Source organism: Micropterus dolomieu, linkage group LG21 (assembly GCF_021292245.1).
Source record: "Micropterus dolomieu isolate WLL.071019.BEF.003 ecotype Adirondacks linkage group LG21, ASM2129224v1, whole genome shotgun sequence".
NCBI classification, from domain to species: domain Eukaryota; kingdom Metazoa; phylum Chordata; class Actinopteri; order Centrarchiformes; family Centrarchidae; genus Micropterus; species Micropterus dolomieu.
The window spans coordinates 22693045-22711214 of record NC_060170.1 but is presented as its reverse complement, the minus strand read 5'-3'; the positions used below and the strand labels follow the sequence as shown (position 1 = coordinate 22711214).

Genomic DNA, 18170 nt, shown 5'->3' with positions numbered 1-18170 from the left:
GAGTGTTGTGATAGAGCAAGTGTTTCACATCATGTCCTCAGTAGGTGGCAGTATGATTCAACGTTTCATATCTGTAGGCTTATCTTTTATGTGTCTCAACTTGTTTTAATAAGTCAAATGAGTGCATAGTAACACTGTGTGTTTTAATTTTAAAGACAAATGGCCACTTTCATTTTCTATACACAAGACATTAACAGTTATTGTCAAGCATTCTGAAATGTCACATTGGTTCTTCAGTGGGCGAGGATAGTTCAGGCGGTATTTGTTGAACCTGCACCGCTTCTTACTCAAAAAGTAGAAACAAGTGCTAAAACCATGAATTTGCTGGGTCACTGTATAATATTTGGCGGTGCTTGGATTCTATACACAAGATAAGAGAGTTACAGTCTTTTGTGTCTTAAGCCAGGACAAACTCTCACATAGCAGCCCAAGTCAGAGTTAAGATAAGAGACATGCTACCATGTAAATAAGTAATATTACAAATGAGGTTACATTTTTGCCTTAAACTCGTTTGCCGTGCTACATACTGTATGTGAACTTGACTCAGCAAAATTGCATTTCATGCATCATTCATTGTGTGAGGAGCTGACCCTGATTTTAAGAGTATTTCTGTTGTTCATGGCCTGTTTTGGTATTAGCCATTGTTTCACTTCGTGGAGGTCTAGTTTGCCATTGTTCGCCTGTATTCCCACCTGGGATGTACTATAAACCGTCTCCAGTCAAATTCTCAGCATCTCTGAAACAAAGTTGATGTAAAGGAGAGGTTTGTGGAGCATGTGGAGCTGTGGGTTGCAAGCATTGACTGAACAGCCTTGTAACACAGAAATAAGAAAAAATAAGTGTTCTTAAGAAGGGTAGCATTCCCCTTTAAAACGTAGATACAAGCAGATAGTAGTGCACAGGTTAAATGTGTTGGTGTCCCATCAAACCGATACATAGCAGACAATCTTTTCCCAACCCCCTATTGAAAAGTGAAAACAGGAAGTTCCACTTCAATCCCCTAGCTGTGGAAAAAAACAAGTTGACATTTGGACAGACAAGCTGCTGATCCACACCATAGTAGGAGATCTATTCATTGTTTTTGTTAATGCATGAAAATATGCAAACTTCATCCTCTGGCCACATGGCAGGCCAAGTGTTACGCAAAGCCCCATCAAGGAGAAGCACTCTGCTATGCTATTGGTGGAACAGAGACTCTCCCCCTTAGACTGTCAACGCCCTTCTCCATCTCACTTTGTCATCCTGCAGTCAGCATGTGACTGAAGTTATGAGAGGGGAGACACATTCCTGTGTCAACTACTCTGCCACTCCAGTTTCACCATTTCTCAATTGGGTGAAAATGATCCAGTCACAACTCACTATTTACACTTTGCCCCCTTAATGTAGCTTCACGTTAACAACATATAAACCACAAGCTGTGGTTTTATAATTTACCCCAGGACACACCTGATAAATGCTTTGAAAGCATCAAAAAATGCTTTTACTCAGGGGCCTGTTGTGACAGGCAGGCTGGAGGTTGTGTATTTAGCAATATTTTGATATTGCCTAATATAATATGTTAAATGTAAAATATAACATACTTCTATTTCTATCTAATTAGACATCATTATGCCTACATTACATTATTTTCTACTATTTTCTACTACAATATTATCTAGAAAAAGATTATGATAAACATGAAGTCACCTTGAACCTCATGTTTTTTGAAACAATGTGTTTTTGTTGTAAAATGTTTGCATTAAAACTATTTCTGTTTGACTTACAGCAGATTTTCAAATACACATACCGACCCAATGCCCTCACCAAACCCTTTACAGGATGCCAGCAATTCTGTTCTCAAAAATCTCTTCTTCATGAGACAGCTTCAGCTTCTGTCTTCATACTTCGCATTGTTGGTTTTGATGTGTTTATTGAGGTACTAAACTTTTCGGTAGTTACGTAAATATTGTAAACAAAGCTCCATTGTTAAACACTAAAGTACACAATATCTGCCGTTCCACTCTCTGTTTGCCCAGTTTAGCTTTGTAGGCTCAATGTGTAAATTTACATCCTGTTTTTGTCTCTCTTTTTTTGTATGATTTTGGCATCATCTAGCATCGCCTCTTCATTTTTCTTGTTACTTACTTTAAAAAAAAAATAAACTACTTTAATAAGCTTGTGATAATCTAGTGTCACAAAACACACATTTTGGAGGTTGTAATAGATTCAACACATCTACCTCATTGTCGTATTTTTGATCTTTTTGCAAGTAATCTTAGAGATGGGCGTTATATAACATACTGTAGAATTTAGGCTGGGTTGGGTACAATGACAAATTGAGTCTAATACCGCTTTAATAATAGTTAAGATACGATGTTGGAGCGTCTCCAGACCTATTGAAAATACGGTTGCATAACTTACAGTCATGCAGGCTGATTCAAAGGTGCATGTGTAATCAGATTTATCAATCAACACAGGAGATGTGCAAGATGACATGTTGTTATTATTCAACACACCCAAATCTTATGACATATACAGTGTTAAGAAACTCAGAACTACTGGCTGCACATACTTAACACATTCATTTCATAATGTTTTATCTCATAGCCTAATATGGGAGTATGAATTTTTAAAAAAATTTTTAAAAAAAATTGTCATAATTAGGTCAAGTTGGAAGGAATTTATTACATTTTGCATACAAATTCACTATAACAAATAGTCAAATACAGTAAAAGCAAATGTATATATCATTTATACCCAAAAAAAGCACTGTGATTGCAAGGTAAGCTGTAAGAAAATACTGTGAATATCCTACTATTTAGTGCTGAATCAGGAAAGATCACAAACAAAAATCTGCCAAAACAACATGAAATGCACCAGTGTTAGCAGTTTAATTTTGCTTGTAGTACAGTAGAGCAGCAACAAGCTAATATAAGTATTGCATTAGCTGCCACCCAATCCTTACAAGAAATCCTACTGACCTCAACTAAACAGCTGACCTGTTCCTGCCCTTCTCACTGTGTCAACGCTCTATACTGCTCTGCTAGTTACTGTGTAATGGCTGTGAGAAAATCAAATGCACCCAAAGACATTATCTTTCAGTCCACAACAATGTTTGGTCTCATCACTCTCTGCTTTGGCGTCCGTATTGCTTTATTTGGTCTCATATGTGAGCAGAGCACAGGTGCTGCCCTCTGAGCTCTTTGCTGTGGGAACAATTCCCTGTGCTCTTCCTTGTTATAGAGAAACAAAGATATAACACTGCAAACCTGTATCAAACCTCCTTGTGCCGCTAAAAAGCACCTTTAGAACATCAATCCAAAAGAGCTGTGTAGTGCTGGTTCACATCATCAGCACACCGCTGCTTTACAAATTGAGTGCAGCGTGAGTGTAGTGCAATTTCCCAGACTTTTATTATTACAGCCTGGTGCATTTCACCTGCAGCAGCCTCCGTCAGTGCAGCGACACTGGCTCTCTGCACTGAGCTGAAGGATCTTGCCCATTCAAGGCTGTGAAAGTGTAACCCAAGCACAACCTTCCACCAGTTAAATATAGACATTGGACTGAGCCAGTGTAGTTGTGGAAATGCACAGCTGCTGCAGTTAAACTGCAGACAGGACTCGAGGTCTGAATTTGATGATGATGTTACTTGAGAATTAATACTACTCGTGGCTTGATATACTGTAACTGTAGTGATGTACTTTGTAAAATGAGCTGGGACAGCTTTCAGAGACAAGGAGTACTTCCAGACATTATTTAAGGTCATAAAAAGTCAGCTATTTATTCCGTGAGGGAGAGGTATAATAATTCTGGACATGTATGTTAAATGAACCCTGAGAGCACATGGTGTAGGGAAGGTTCTTCATGCATAGCTGTATTTAGAGTTTTTAATTCTACCTCAGAAAACAACTTTTGTCCACCATCACATTTATGCCTATGTATGAAAATAAATAAAATGTATAGTATAAATCTATCCAAAATTCCACATAACAAATGGACCCTGCCTTCCATTCACTTCATTTCATAAGTAAAACAATCAAACCTGAGTATGTTTCATCCTATCCAAGTCTTAGGTCTTAGGTCTTAGGTGTTGCCACAGGAGCGTACCAGAAATACAAGTTTGCAGGTCTACGTAACACTAAATTTCATGTTTATGGTGCAGCAACCACATGTCCACTCATTAATTTAGCAAAGCTGGCCGGATTTGTCTGGCACAGTAACAAAGCCAATTATAGAGAAAATGCTCATTGGATTACCAGTTCAGCACTGAAAAGGCTCCAGAGATCCTTTGCTAGAACAGGAATTAATGCTAAAACCTCTGACTGAATGGGTTTCAGTCAGAGGTTTTAGTCAACCTGACTGAATGGGTTTCAGTCAGGTTGTGAAATAAACATTTGGAAGCAGGAATCAACACAGGGAATAGTATGCTCAGTTCAAATACTCAAAACAAATTGCTTATTTTACATTTGTTAATATAATTTGTTCATTGTTCCATTAATTGTATTTGTATAGTCTTATGTGTATGTTAGATTGCCTAACACTACAACATCGCAATTATCTTTGCTACACCCTTAAGGTGCTGAGTAGAGAACACTGCCCAAACATGTCTGGGCTGGAGATGAAAAGACCTTCTAGTATTCATGTGATCTGAATCTTGTTGTCATATGTATGACTGTTAAGCTTTTGTTATATCTAAAAAATTTTTTCGCTATCCACATACATTTCAGATTAAATTTTTTGCCTGATAATAAAGTTATTAAGCATCACAACATGCAACAAAGTATGAAAAAGCAATGCAGCACTTTAAAAGTAGTCACAAAAACATATAACACAGAATCACAGAATACTGTCAGCACAAATATCTACAAATTCTGGCTAATAGCGGTGGTTGTGTTAATGTGTTACCTTTGTGCCGTATTATTTGCTTTGCACAAACATTCAGTTCTCCTGTAATTAGTTAACCCTGGAGTGTGTTTGAGTTGCCTGAGAGGTGTTGTGTCGATGTTACCAAGTGTCTAAATTTTGCATAATACTGCTGAGTGAGGCTAAATGTTACTAATGTGTATTACAGCACTATTGCTTCATACTTTCCTAAATGTCATCAGCCATTGTTTAAACTGCTCAAGCAAACGTTTTGTAGCTTCAATTCCTGTTGACCTAGGATTAGTGAGATTTAAGAGGTAATGCCTACAAGCATGTCAGAAATGTATCTTAGGGTTTCAAACGGATGTAACATATTCTTCCTTGTTAAAGCTCAAGCATCAGTATATTCTTATTATTTAACTGTTGTATTGCGTGTACATTATTAAAAAAAAATTTTTTTTTATTTTGTTAAAGAATGTATTCATTGTATCATGATGTTAAACAAAATCTTCGAATTGTTTGTGTAACTGTTGAAATAAAAGAGCACTGTGTGACAGCCCAAATTAAATATAGTCAAAATGTATAGGCTGTTTGAGGTCAATAATGAATTCATCATCATTCCACAATGTTTCATGCTGGGGTAGGTTAATGCAAAACACAGATATACTGTACATACAGTACTTATGGACACATTATGGAATAATAACAGTGAAAGTAATTTGGTGGTTATAGTTGGAGTGTAATTGTAAATTAATGTAGTAGGATGTACCTGAATAATAGCCATGTGGCATCTGATTTCCCCATTGTTCAGTCTGTGCTGCCAGACATATCAAATGAACCTGTCATGAACAGGGTGAGCAGTTTTAGCTTTTTCTCTGATAGCAACACGTGATAAACCAGCAACACAATGATTCATGTACAAAAATGTTTTGGATTATAAAGCACAAAAGCCAACTTGATACACAGGGTTTATGATGCCAAGAACATAGCTGTTTCTGACTGTATCATTTTTAGCCAGATTTTGTAAAACTAGCCACAGATATAGTCTTACCGTTTCTGAAAATGTTTTACAACGGTTTGAGGAGATATCAACCTAAAGCCTGCATGACCTCAAATCCATTTCCACTTCTGTTACACTTTCTCTGTTTAGTGTCTAACTTGACAAACTGCTTTATTGCACCCTGCCATTTTCTCCACTTCATGCATTCACATTTACAATTTGTTTTAATTGCTTTGTTACACCAACACCAAGGCCTCCAAGATCTCTTTCTGCTTAGGTGATTTTTTTTTAAGTTTAACAGGAAAAACCAACAGTGGATGTACCTGTTTCGAAAGCTGAAGCAGCTGGCTGCACTGTTAATCTCCAAGAGCTATTATACCTGTCACACTAGAAGTTTAATGACCTTTTCACTAGCTTCAGGCAACTGTCAGAAGCCAATTGGAAGGGGTTTGGCCTAGGGTCAAACTCTGTAGACCAAACTGCTTACCCGACCTAAAACCTGCTTTAAACAGTTTCCCTCTGACCAAGGCATCTAACAGGACCCAGCAGATGAATGCAAAACTGTCAGACAAACCCATTTTTCAGATAAGTTCTAGTTAATATATCACAACACCTGAGTGTAGCACTTGTTGGCTGAAAATACAAAAGCAACACCCTATTCTTAAACTACACAGAATAACTAGTTAATCAGAAACAGCAGTTTTGCAAGACTTCTTATGGCTGGCTGTCATCATGGACTTTAACATTTTCATGACTGCCACATATGGTGACCTGTGCATGGGGATATGCTATTCCGCATACAGATAACAGTATCCACGAAGCCTTAGACCAATTAATGTACTGGTCCCAGTTACTCTAAGTCAGTAGAAACCACACTACATATGGAGGTGGATAATGTATTTTTAATGTTTGATAGCTATAAGATAACCTACATTACTTGAACCAACAAACTATTCAATTTCTGACAAAGTTTTTAGGCAATGTGGCCAGTCTTCAGCTCTTGGTGTGCCCCAATTTTATTAGTGATTCAGACGAGATGTAAATTGAGATAAATGCCTTTTAAAAATACTGACAAATGCTGCTGACGCAGTTTATCACCTTACTGAAATACCCCGCCCCAGTACAGAATCAGCTATAATCTTCTTGATAGTGGTATAAAATTAGACCCCTCTAACATTGTTTAAAAGCCTTTGATAGGATCCAGACCATTAAATATTTTTAAACATTTTTCCTTTGGCGGCTTATCAGCAAAGCATTCTGCTTCTACCACAGGGGAGGGGGGAAAAAAACAAAAATACACCACACAACCCATTAAATTTAAACTACCGAAAAACCTAACATTGGACGAGCTCAGGTGTTGAACACTTACTGGTGTTAACAACCCTACTTGCTCATTCTGACAGTTTAAACACTGTTAACATTGTACTTTATGTGCAATATGAGTGAACGTGGAAGGAAATTCATGACACATTTGAAAGGAGTAGTCGTTTATTACAGAGCATAAGGAAACCACCCAGTCTAGACATGAAACATGACACAGTATGAGCAACTTGTTCCTCTGAAAGTTTCACGCATGTGTGCAGGAGGGGAGAAAAGCATATGGGGGCATAGAGGAAATAGAAAAGGCACTCTTACACACTTACTGTAGCCAACGGGATGAGAACTATCCCACACATGGAATGGCCATGTAAACGAGGTCGGTTTCTCTGTACTACACCAACCAAATATTGCCATTCCATAATGGGGATAAGTCAGAGCCAACGAATGCACCAGGCATTGTAATGAGTTTTTTTTTTTAAAATGAACTAAAAATAAGAACCAGTCCCAAAATTTAAAAAGAAGGTTGTAGTTAACAGTAGCCAGCTGAGACAGACCAAAGCTTTTCTGTACAACACTCTGGAGCCTCAAGCCAAATACTGAAAAATGCTCAAGTCAAAAAAGGAATTCAAGATTCAATAACCAGGTGTTTAAAGCTGCCTCCTGAAACCTCAGCTTCTCTGTATCCACGCTGAGTTTCAGAGAACAAATAAATAGTGTTGAGGTTTGAGTCTTAGCCAATAAGACCGTGGCAACAACCATACTCCTTTGAGAATAAAGATGGGAACCAGGTTTCTCTGTAGCTACACCTGCAATCAATATACTTAAAAAGGAGTAAAATGGCCTTTAGTCACTTCAAACCATAAAAAAAGCGAGTAAAACTACATTTAGAATTGAATTTGATGCATAACAATCCAATTTTACCATCGCTATCAAGTATAACTGATACCTCTGCAGACCAGAGCAGTGACATAGCAGCTTCTGACTTTTCTGTATTACGTCAGAAAACAGCAAAGGTCTGTAGGGGCATCTGAGGCTTTATGCTCATTTGAGAGCATGAATAATTAGGATTTGGCTTGCCCCTTAGCCTGAAATGCATAGCATTTTTATGAAAACAGCAATCTGAATTTTAATCTTGCCATTCTAGCATCCTCCACAAAGACATGGGAATAAAGCTAAAAAAAACAAACAAAAAAAAACAAACCACAAATTAAGATAAGAGGACACTGGGTCGGGGAATAGTTGTACCAGATTGACAGAGGAGGAATGTTGCGACAAAGGCTACACTTGTTTAGGAAGGCGCCAGATCAGAGGATCCTTTAACGATCAAATTATGCTTCTAAATGGACTTGAAAATGTTTGATGTTGCACAGACTCCTTGCATCAGTAGCACCAGTAAATTAAGAGGGGTATCGCATATAGCCTAATATGCTACCGCTATTACACTGAAAAGGCGGACGATAATCGACAAGTGTGGAATGCTAAAGGACAACAACTGAATGCAGCTATTCAAGGTATAGCACAACGAGAAGCAGGGGAATCCCAAGATGTGAGAGAACATGAAGTACAGGGGTGCATGAGTTTGTGGAACTCATCCATTTCTTTAAACATCAAGTATGAGGCATGCCCCCTATGACCGAGTGTGAAACAGTAACAAGATAAGGAGGGAGGAAGGGAGTCATGTGTTAAATGATACCATTATGGGAGATATTGGGGCATTTCACCCCCGGAACCTTGGAGGCTTCTCTGTAGTATACACCAACAAGCCTGGGGGGAAAAGCTTAACAAGTTTAGTATTTGAGTTTTTTGGGCACCTCCCATGGGAAGGAGTCTCGGCCAAAGTGGCCATAGGCTGCGGTCCTCTGATACAATGGCTTCTTCAGATCCAGCTCCCTGGAATACATAATCAACATACTTAGCAGCAGTCACAGCCAGCGACCTCAAATGCACATATTTATACTCACACACATACACAACGCTCACATTTGCCGGTGGACTGTCGAGAGCCACAAAAAATAAAATAATAAAAAAAAAAAAAAAAACCAAAGACAGGTTTGTTAGACCAGCTGGTGAGGAGAAAAACTTAATCACTTAACATACCATCTAAACTAATCCCTGAGCAGTGTTTTGACTGCAGCTTGCAGACAGAAAATATACCCACCGAAATTACGACAGGACACTTACCTATGAGCTTCATGGCTTCATTAGGCTGGATATCTAAACACGTCTACGCTAATAAATTATACTTTTGCCCCACTAAAGCCCATGTGTAACCTTAAACACTATGCCATGTAGTTAAGTACAAAGAGCTATGGCAAACTCAGCTTTCCATCTCAGAAGCTGAACAAAATGCTAGCTGCAGCAAGAAGAAATTGGTATTGGTTCGGAAGAGTCCAACTGAATTAAATTAACTAAATCCTGGGCAGGGTATAGAGACAACTCTAAGGCACAGGAATGAAGAAGAAGCCAGGAACTGTTGTTTCATTGAGTAGCAGGTGGCTTACGATGTTATACATTACCTGACAATAACTCCTGGACGGAGATCAAAGTTCCTCTTCACAATGTCAAGCAGCTCTCTCTCACTCTTGTGGGAGGTACCATAGTGGAAGATTGAAATGGAGAGGGGATGGGCAACTCCAATAGCATAGGCCACCTAATAAAACATGCATTTTAGCAAGCATATATTTTAAAAAACACCAAACACTTTCGGTCAGGAATCTCTTGCAGCCCCGCTCTCTAAAAAGAAGACCAGTTTTTTTGACCCTACTACTCACCTGGACCAACACTCTCCTGCAGAGCTCAGCCTTCACCAGAGATTTGGCCACCCAGCGTGCAGCGTAAGCAGCAGAGCGGTCCACCTTAGTGTAATCCTTCCCAGAGAAGGCACCACCACCATGGGCTCCCCAGCCTCCATAAGTGTCAACAATGATTTTACGCCCCGTCAGGCCAGCATCACCCTGTAATGGAGGAACAGCGGTTACACAGGTTGGGAAACTCACAGGCTAATAAGCTTTTTGAAAGCCACACCCTGCGACATTTACCTGTGGGCCTCCAATAACAAATCGCCCGCTGGGCTGCAGGTGGTAGATGGTGTCATCATCCAAGTAGATGCAGGGAACAACAGCCTTGACAACTTTCTCCTTCAGGGCGTCCCTCATCTCCTCCAGGCAAATATCCTCATCGTGCTGAACAGAGACCACAATAGTGTGCACACGCACTGGAAGCATGGCGCCACGGTCCTGGCGGTACTGAACAGTAACCTGCAAAGGTGAAAATATAAATGAGCTAAATTCCAACAAAAAAAGTATTATTTTTTTTTTTTATTTATAGTTCTTTATAATGGCAGGTATGAGCTCTACCTGGGTCTTTGAATCTGGCCGGAGCCATGGAAGTGTGCCATTGCGGCGCAACTCCGCCATCTTGGCATTCAACTTGTGGGCAAGGACAATTGTGAGAGGCATACACTCCTCTGTCTCATCTGTGGCATATCCAAACATCAAGCCCTGCAGAGGGAGAGATATTTACACCATGCTTAAGAACAGTCTCATTTATGAATAAAAGACCAGCAATCTGTAACTTCAGGACAGACCAAAATGTTGATGTCACTACTGACCTGGTCACCTGCGCCAATGTCCTCCTCATTGCGGTCAATGTGAACACCCTGAGCGATGTCAGGAGATTGCTGCTCCAAGGCCACAAGAACATTGCAAGTCTTATAGTCAAAGCCTGCGCAGGGGATAGACAGCACAACATCAAGACACCGTTATTTCCCCTTCATCTTTTCAAGCTATCATTAAGTTATATAGCTATATCACAGACAATTCAAAAAGCACAAACACCAATACGCCGCACCTTTGCAGGAGTCGTCGTATCCAATTTGCCGAATGGTGTCGCGAACAATTTTCTGGTAGTCCACTGTGGCATGTGATGTCACCTCACCAGCCAACAGGATCATCCCAGTCTTGGCAACAGTCTCTACAAGATACATGCAAGAAATTATGACAACTGCTGTCATGCATGCATGTCAGCATGATAGTTCAAAAGGGGACCAGATAAAGATGAAAAGGCTGAACAACCCAAATGAAAGAAATTTGTCCTTCATGATAACTCATGACTTTATGTTGGTGCAGATTATAGTTTAACACATTGTGACATGAACATTTAAGTTACTTGAATTACAAAGTATCTGTATTTGAAGCAGATCTGGAGTCAGATGTAGATTACATAAAATGTACTGAGCTGAGCAAGGAGGTTCATTTATGACCCTGGAAACACAATCTTAGCCAACATATATTCCACTGTCATCATGAGCTTCTGATTTGAGCAAAGATAAATATGGAGAAAAAGACAACATTTTCTTACCGCAAGCAACTTTGGCATCCGGATCCTGCTTGAGATGGGCGTCTAGAACTGCATCACTGATCTGATCACAAATCTTGTCTGAAAAAAAACAAAAACAAAACAAAGAACGTAAGTAAACACCGGAAACACCAGACTGCAGCAAAACCTTAGGAACTGTGGCAGGTTAGAGCAGCCGGCTCTCAGTAGGAGTGGCTCAGAGCGTCTTAGTCGCCATTTCAGCATGTGCACATGTGGTGAGGAAGGGAGCGCGCGCGCAACTAACCGGGCACCGGAAAGCAAGAGCATTTCTAAACATTTATCATTCCTACGGAAACACCTACTATCCTGCAATGTTGGTTAATCCCAACTTACGTTACCAGCCATTGTGCCCCGCGGGCCTCAGGACGACATTCAGAGAAAACGTTAACCAATTAAATAATGACACTGCAATGAGAAAAGCTTTCAAGTGGCTAATATTTAACTATAGTGGATGTCTGATGCGAACACTGATAATAACGTTAGGTTTGCTGTCGGTGGTCCAGACACGCGACAGTATCGTGAAGATTACGTTAGCGCGCTAACATTAGCCAGCAGCGCGTGTTCTAGAAACCGGCCCAGCTAAAATTCAAAAAGCGGAAAAGGCCGCAACGCTTAGATTTCAACGGCGTCTGTTCCAGTTTATCTTTTTTATCAAAGTGAACTTGTACTGTACGAGCGGCTAACAACGTCGTAATTACATCATCATAAATGTAGTTAATTTCATCAAAAAGTGATAAATAAAAAGGAGGGTCTTACCGGGATGTCCTTCCCCGACCGACTCCGAGGTGAACAAGAAGCAGTCCTCGTCAATGAGGGAGTTATGGAAACCGTTCATCTGCCCGTTCATTGTCGCTGACGGCTGCTGGTCCGAAATGTAAAATAAAAAAAATGTTACGACGTTACTGTGAAGCTAACTCTGTATTTCTTCTCACCGGCAGTACCACGGCGTTTCCCCCTTCTCTCAAGGACAGGACTGTTTCTCGGTGTATTGATCCTCCAGCTGTAGCCTCATGGCGCAGAGCTCCCGTATTTATCCCAGGAAGGCATGCGCGCTGACGTCACGAGGAGGTGGACTATACCATCGAGCCTGTCGAGGGGGTGGAGCCCGGTTGGAGCATGCTGTAACCCCAGTGATGTGTTGCAGAATGGCAATCAGCCAGTGGTCATGTGCTGTCGAAGTATTATTACATGAGAGGCTTGCTCAATCAGCACCTTTTATATAAATATTTATATGGACTAACATCGATGATGTTTGGTGCTCAAACCACACAGTAAAGATGGACACTGTTTCCCAAATGCAATACTTTTTATTGTGAAGAGAAAACCTTATTATTATCTTGTTGCTTAAAAAAATTATGAATGTTCTGTGTATATAGGCTAACTGTATATTGTTTTATTTTATATTGTACCATACTGTAAAATAGGCTACACTTGATTATTATTATTATTCTGTGTGTAGCATGAAACGACTGCAAATTTCGTTTCATTATAGAGCCTTGTACTGGATAATGACAAATAAACAACCTGATTCTTTAAGAAGTTAGGACTGGCCAAGATGACATTGCTTTGCAAAACAAAACGAAAACATAAAAAGTTATAGGAATGTGATTGATTCCTGTGTAGATATAAGCACGTGCCTTGAATACTTGACACTTCTCAGGCAGACTATCCCTCATGTCCTGTCTGTGAGCAGGTGAAAGTAGAGCTGGCAGGTTGGCCTTGCACATACAAGAACATTAACTTGTTTAACAGTGCATTGTTTTTGTCGGTGACATATCGGTGTTTTATGAGTTTATGATCAGTTCAGAAACTAAGTTACAAAATAAATAGACACTTCAAAGACGCAATAACAGTTCAGATGTCACACTTTAAAAAAAAATTGACATCCATATGATGTAATTGCTATTTTTTATGATGTCTTATATAACACTTCTGCTATCTTTTATGTGTGATTTATTTTATCATAGGCCTAGGTGTACCAGACAACAAATAAATGTTTCCAAGAAACCATTATTAGAGTTTGGTATGAACCAACACTAGTGGCTATAATTCATCTGATACACTTTATATTCATTTTAGCTATCACAAGAACATCAGAATATGTGCTAGTGAAACAACCAGATCAACCTTGAAATACATTTGCAACAAAATAAAAACTGGACAGTCGAGGGACGAGTAGAGGCTTGGGATATTATATCTCAACATAACTTGATTATACTTTACTCAAAAAGCTACCATCTAGCTCTTTCCCTTCAGGCCCTGTGGTGTAATAGAATCAAAAGCTCTGATTGTGAACATGTTGTACTTTTATAGGAAACAAATGGTTTTAATTAATGTAGGACTGGTTTACCATGGTTTTAGCTCCAAAGAAGGACCATTGTATCTATCTGAGAAGACCAAATGTCTTGGGGAACACTGCATTCTCTCAAGCAAGTGATTTAAAATCATAATATTTAGGTTCCTGTGTTTTAGCCAAAAGAAGTAGATTAATCCAGAATCTGATGGATATGTTGGAGCTGGGCCATTGTGGTTTCAGAATTTGTAACTCAGACCACTGGTCCACCAGAACAGGTCATGTCCATGTTTTTTGCTTGTCATTGTGAATATATGACATCCTACACCCATTAATAGTCCTATTGTCATGACATATTGTGAATATGAGTACATGGCGTGTCACAGTGACAGAGCATTTATGAAGGTGTGTGGAGCAAATAGAGTAGTGTAACAATCAGAGCCCAGAATTACATCATAAAGCAAAGAACCCTGATTTTCTACCTGATATACAGTGAAGAGATACGAAACGTTCACCGTTCTGTCAGTCATTGTGGAAGTTACATAACTAGATAACAGTGTGAGATAAAGAATAAAGGTAGCTCTGATATTCTATATGATGTACCAATGAGGGTTATCCGCAAACAAAGTGGCTCACCTCACCAGAGATCAGAAAAGGTTAAAAATCAAAGGTTGCACACACATACTCTAATCCAAAGAGAAGGCAAAATTAGACATTTCAGTTAATGAGAAATTTTGATTGAAAATCCAGCTACTAACAAAAAGACAAACACAACACTTATGATATTACAGGGTCATTAGTATCGTCAATCTGTACCCTTTCAGTCAGTTTTTTTTTTTAATGAAGTTACTTGGGCGTATGATGTTTTAGTGTCACTTACCAAGCAACTCAATCCCTGACTAGTGTTGCATCAGAGCGTCATTTGTCACCATGAATTTGCAGGGTGGACGCTTTCTTTTCAGAGGGCAAAAGCATGATGCAAGATGCACCTGCTGTTGCCTTCTGCAGGATGTGTTATGTTTGTCACACACATTTATTCAGAAAGTCTAAAATAGCAAGCAGTTTCCACTGGTAACAATAATAAATCACAAAGAGCTGACTGGTTGTCTAAAGATGGTTGTCCAATGAGATAATAATAGACTGGAGTTCCAATCTAATACTTGAAACACTTAAGTCAAATTCTTTTACATAATTGAAGGTAATGCATGTATAGTATATTGTTGTTGCATTAATAAACTTTAGTCATATTAGAAATATTACCTGCATTATAAGTTCAGTCACAGTTTCTTTCACTTTCACTTTCAACACTTTCAATATCATCCACCCTTTCATTAGGCGGCATTCACTTTGTTTTTAAAAGCAGTATTTCAGATGGTTGGTCATTAGTAACTGATCTCTGTCTGCTGACATTTTCCCCTCTAATTTTAAACATACCACTGTTTACCCTATCTTAAATAAGCCCTCTCTGGATCCCTCTGTTTTAAGTAATTTTAGACCCATGTCTACGCTCCCATTTGAAACTAAATTTTTTTAGAAAATATGGTCTCCACTCAATTGATTTCCTCTATGAACAATCACATTTTTCAAAAATGTAAATATGCTTTTAGCACAAGGTTCAAGCTTTACAATAATTTACTGCTTGCTGCAGGAGGCTTGTACTCCATTTTAATTCTCCTTGACCTCAGCTCAACCTTTTACACAGTGGACCACAATGTCTTAATCATCCATATGAAAAACTATGTTGGCATCAGTGATTGACTCTGGATTAGTTCATCTCATTTCTGTTCAACAGGCCCTTCTCTTATGTTGGGAGATGCCTGCTCCTCTCGTGCTCCTCTTTTTTGTGAGGTCCCCCAGGAGTCTATTCTGGATCCCCTCTTATATGCTATATATATACACCTCTGCCCTGGGGCAAATCCTGCGTGGACATATCAATTTTCATTGCTATACAGATGACAAGCAACTCTATGTGAAGATAAAACCACAAATGTATATTATCTCAGCCATGCTGAAATTAAGAATTGGAAATCAAAATATTTCCTGCACTAGAATGACTCCAAATCAGAAATAATTACAATTACCCTGTCTAGCCACAGCACTAACAATCTCTGCTTTGCTTTAGCCTGGGTTATCTCTTATCTAATAATGTTAAAAAAAAAGAGACCTTACTTGAGATTCTCCGGCAAACTCAGTGTCCTCATTTAAAGCTCTGCTTAAAACTCACTTTTATCTTATTTCTTAACTGGTATTTGTTTTAAATTACAGAATTTCACTTTTATATTATCTCTGGTTTCTTATACACCCCACCCTCCACACACACACAATTTTCAGCAGAAACTATATTTTTCTCTTCAGTATATCGTGTTTTTCACTTCTTTTGAAATATAAAACGATCACTAAACAAGATCATACCGTAATTACATTTCTTTTCAAGCAATTGCAATAAATTTGAGAATGAGGAAACAGACAAGACAGCACAATTTGAAGGGGAATATATTATTTCTTTGGACAGTGTTGGAGTAGTTTTTGGGTTGGAGAACAAAGCAAGCAAACCTTAAAAAATCTTCTCGCCTCACTGATTAGACAATTTCACAGAGATAAACCATTCTCATATGCCAACAATCCATATCTCATAGACTTGCTATATATTTTTTGTCAATTTCATTCACAATTATACAAAGACCTGTAGACTAAACAATCTACATTTCTGACAATAAAAGCGACATTTGATCTGAACTTGCTAAAATGGAAACTGGAGAAATCAGACTCTCTCTTCATAGCTCCTAATAGAAAAAGAAAATAATTATCAGTATTCTTTCAATTTGACATTTCCATTGAAATAATGCTCCCTCACTGGCCAGCAGAATTCAGGCTCATTTAACAGTTAAATAAGAAAATAAATAAATAATTTAAGTAAATCTTTGTGGCATAGATTGTCTCCTACTTTGTGTTTTCTACCATAATTAATATCTGTCCTCAACATACATATCTCTTCTACTTCAGCCACATAATTAAAAAACAATAACATTCTGTCAGACAGAGCATTTTTTTCATTAACATTTCACTATAGATAGTCACTGGTCATGACTGCAGAACTGATGATACTAAATTACCTAAAGTAGGACACAGTCTTAATCATGTTATTCTACACAAAGGTCCAATAGATTTTTCATTTCAAACTCAAGGAAATACATGGATGCACTATGAAATGATTCAAACTGATTTTGAGATTTATGCAAGTATAACTGTCTTGCATTTCTTCACCTAACATTTACACTGAAGTTAAATTTTTATACTGTCCTCACCATGTTTTTCTAACAATTTTCACAGCTACATTTATCACAAAGAGGAGTCAAAAACAGCACTTTACGGCACAAGAAATCACAGTACCGGAATGTACATTATGTCTAGCAGAAAACCATGCAAACACGCGCGCACACGCACACGCGCGCACACACACACACACACACACACACACACACACACACACACACACACACACACACACACAGATAACAGACATACATACATACTGAGGTTACAGCTACAACAGTATATACTGTCCTACGCTAACAGCCCAAAAGTACAAAGTGTCTAACATGGTGCATCAGAGGTCACACGGTAACAATGCAACACGACTATTTTCACTGTCAGCTAACCACCAGGATCAGTAAGTAAGGATCTGAGCAAGAGAAACGCAAAAACAAAGACAGCAATGATGAACTGAAAAAAATCATACAAAGAATAATGCATTAGATAGGACCATTTGATTTATCTGAAATATCACATTTGCATTGTGATATTTCACAACAGTGGAACATGTCAGCTTTGTATTATACTACTTAGGGTATAATGAAAAACTGTTGCTCTTCATAGTAGAATTCCTATATGAATTTTATTTTCTGGGTAAATTATTCGAAAAAGTAACTTTGCTCCCGTGAAAAGTTAGATAAGGCCCATTATCTCACAGAAAGGTATGTGCTTGTCAAAGCAATATACTGCACACGTTACCTGGGTCAGATATTGCTGTAGTTGTACTCTATATACTCTAGTTGAACCAGCAGAGTTAATGGCCAACAATTAATGAACTACTTCTAGCAAGACAGAAATGCCATGTCAGCTAACAACGAGGCTCACACACCCACCACATCCCACTGCACTGATTTGATGTCTATTTAAAGACCTTTACGCTCACATTCACTCTCTACGCTGACATGTGCTATGCTGCTGCTGTGGATAGTTGCTGAGACCCCCCCCAAACCCCAGTCTCTACTTACTTTGGTTCTACTCTGTTTTTAAGCACCCTAGAGGGACTTTATACCCATTGGTGGATCATTG

General features: G+C 38.8%; 1 protein-coding gene across 2 annotated transcripts; it reads right to left on the bottom strand.

The window, feature by feature from the left end:
• Nucleotides 1–7312: 7312 nt before the first annotated feature.
• On the bottom strand, nucleotides 7313–12541 carry mat2ab (methionine adenosyltransferase II, alpha b). 2 transcript variants are annotated; one of them, XM_046033940.1, is made up of 9 exons: nucleotides 12296–12541; nucleotides 11522–11599; nucleotides 11012–11134; nucleotides 10773–10885; nucleotides 10519–10662; nucleotides 10201–10419; nucleotides 9934–10116; nucleotides 9679–9812; nucleotides 7313–9052 (listed from the first exon to the last, which is right to left on the bottom strand). In XM_046033940.1, the coding sequence occupies exons 1-9, from the start codon at nucleotides 12384–12386 to the stop codon at nucleotides 8950–8952; spliced, it is 1188 nt and encodes a 395-aa protein (XP_045889896.1). In that variant the 5' UTR covers nucleotides 12387–12541; the 3' UTR covers nucleotides 7313–8949. The 2 variants fall into 2 exon arrangements, with proteins under 2 accessions (XP_045889896.1, XP_045889897.1); XM_046033941.1 differs by having other exon boundaries at nucleotides 7313–9812.
• Between the last annotated feature and the right edge of the window lie 5629 nt (nucleotides 12542–18170).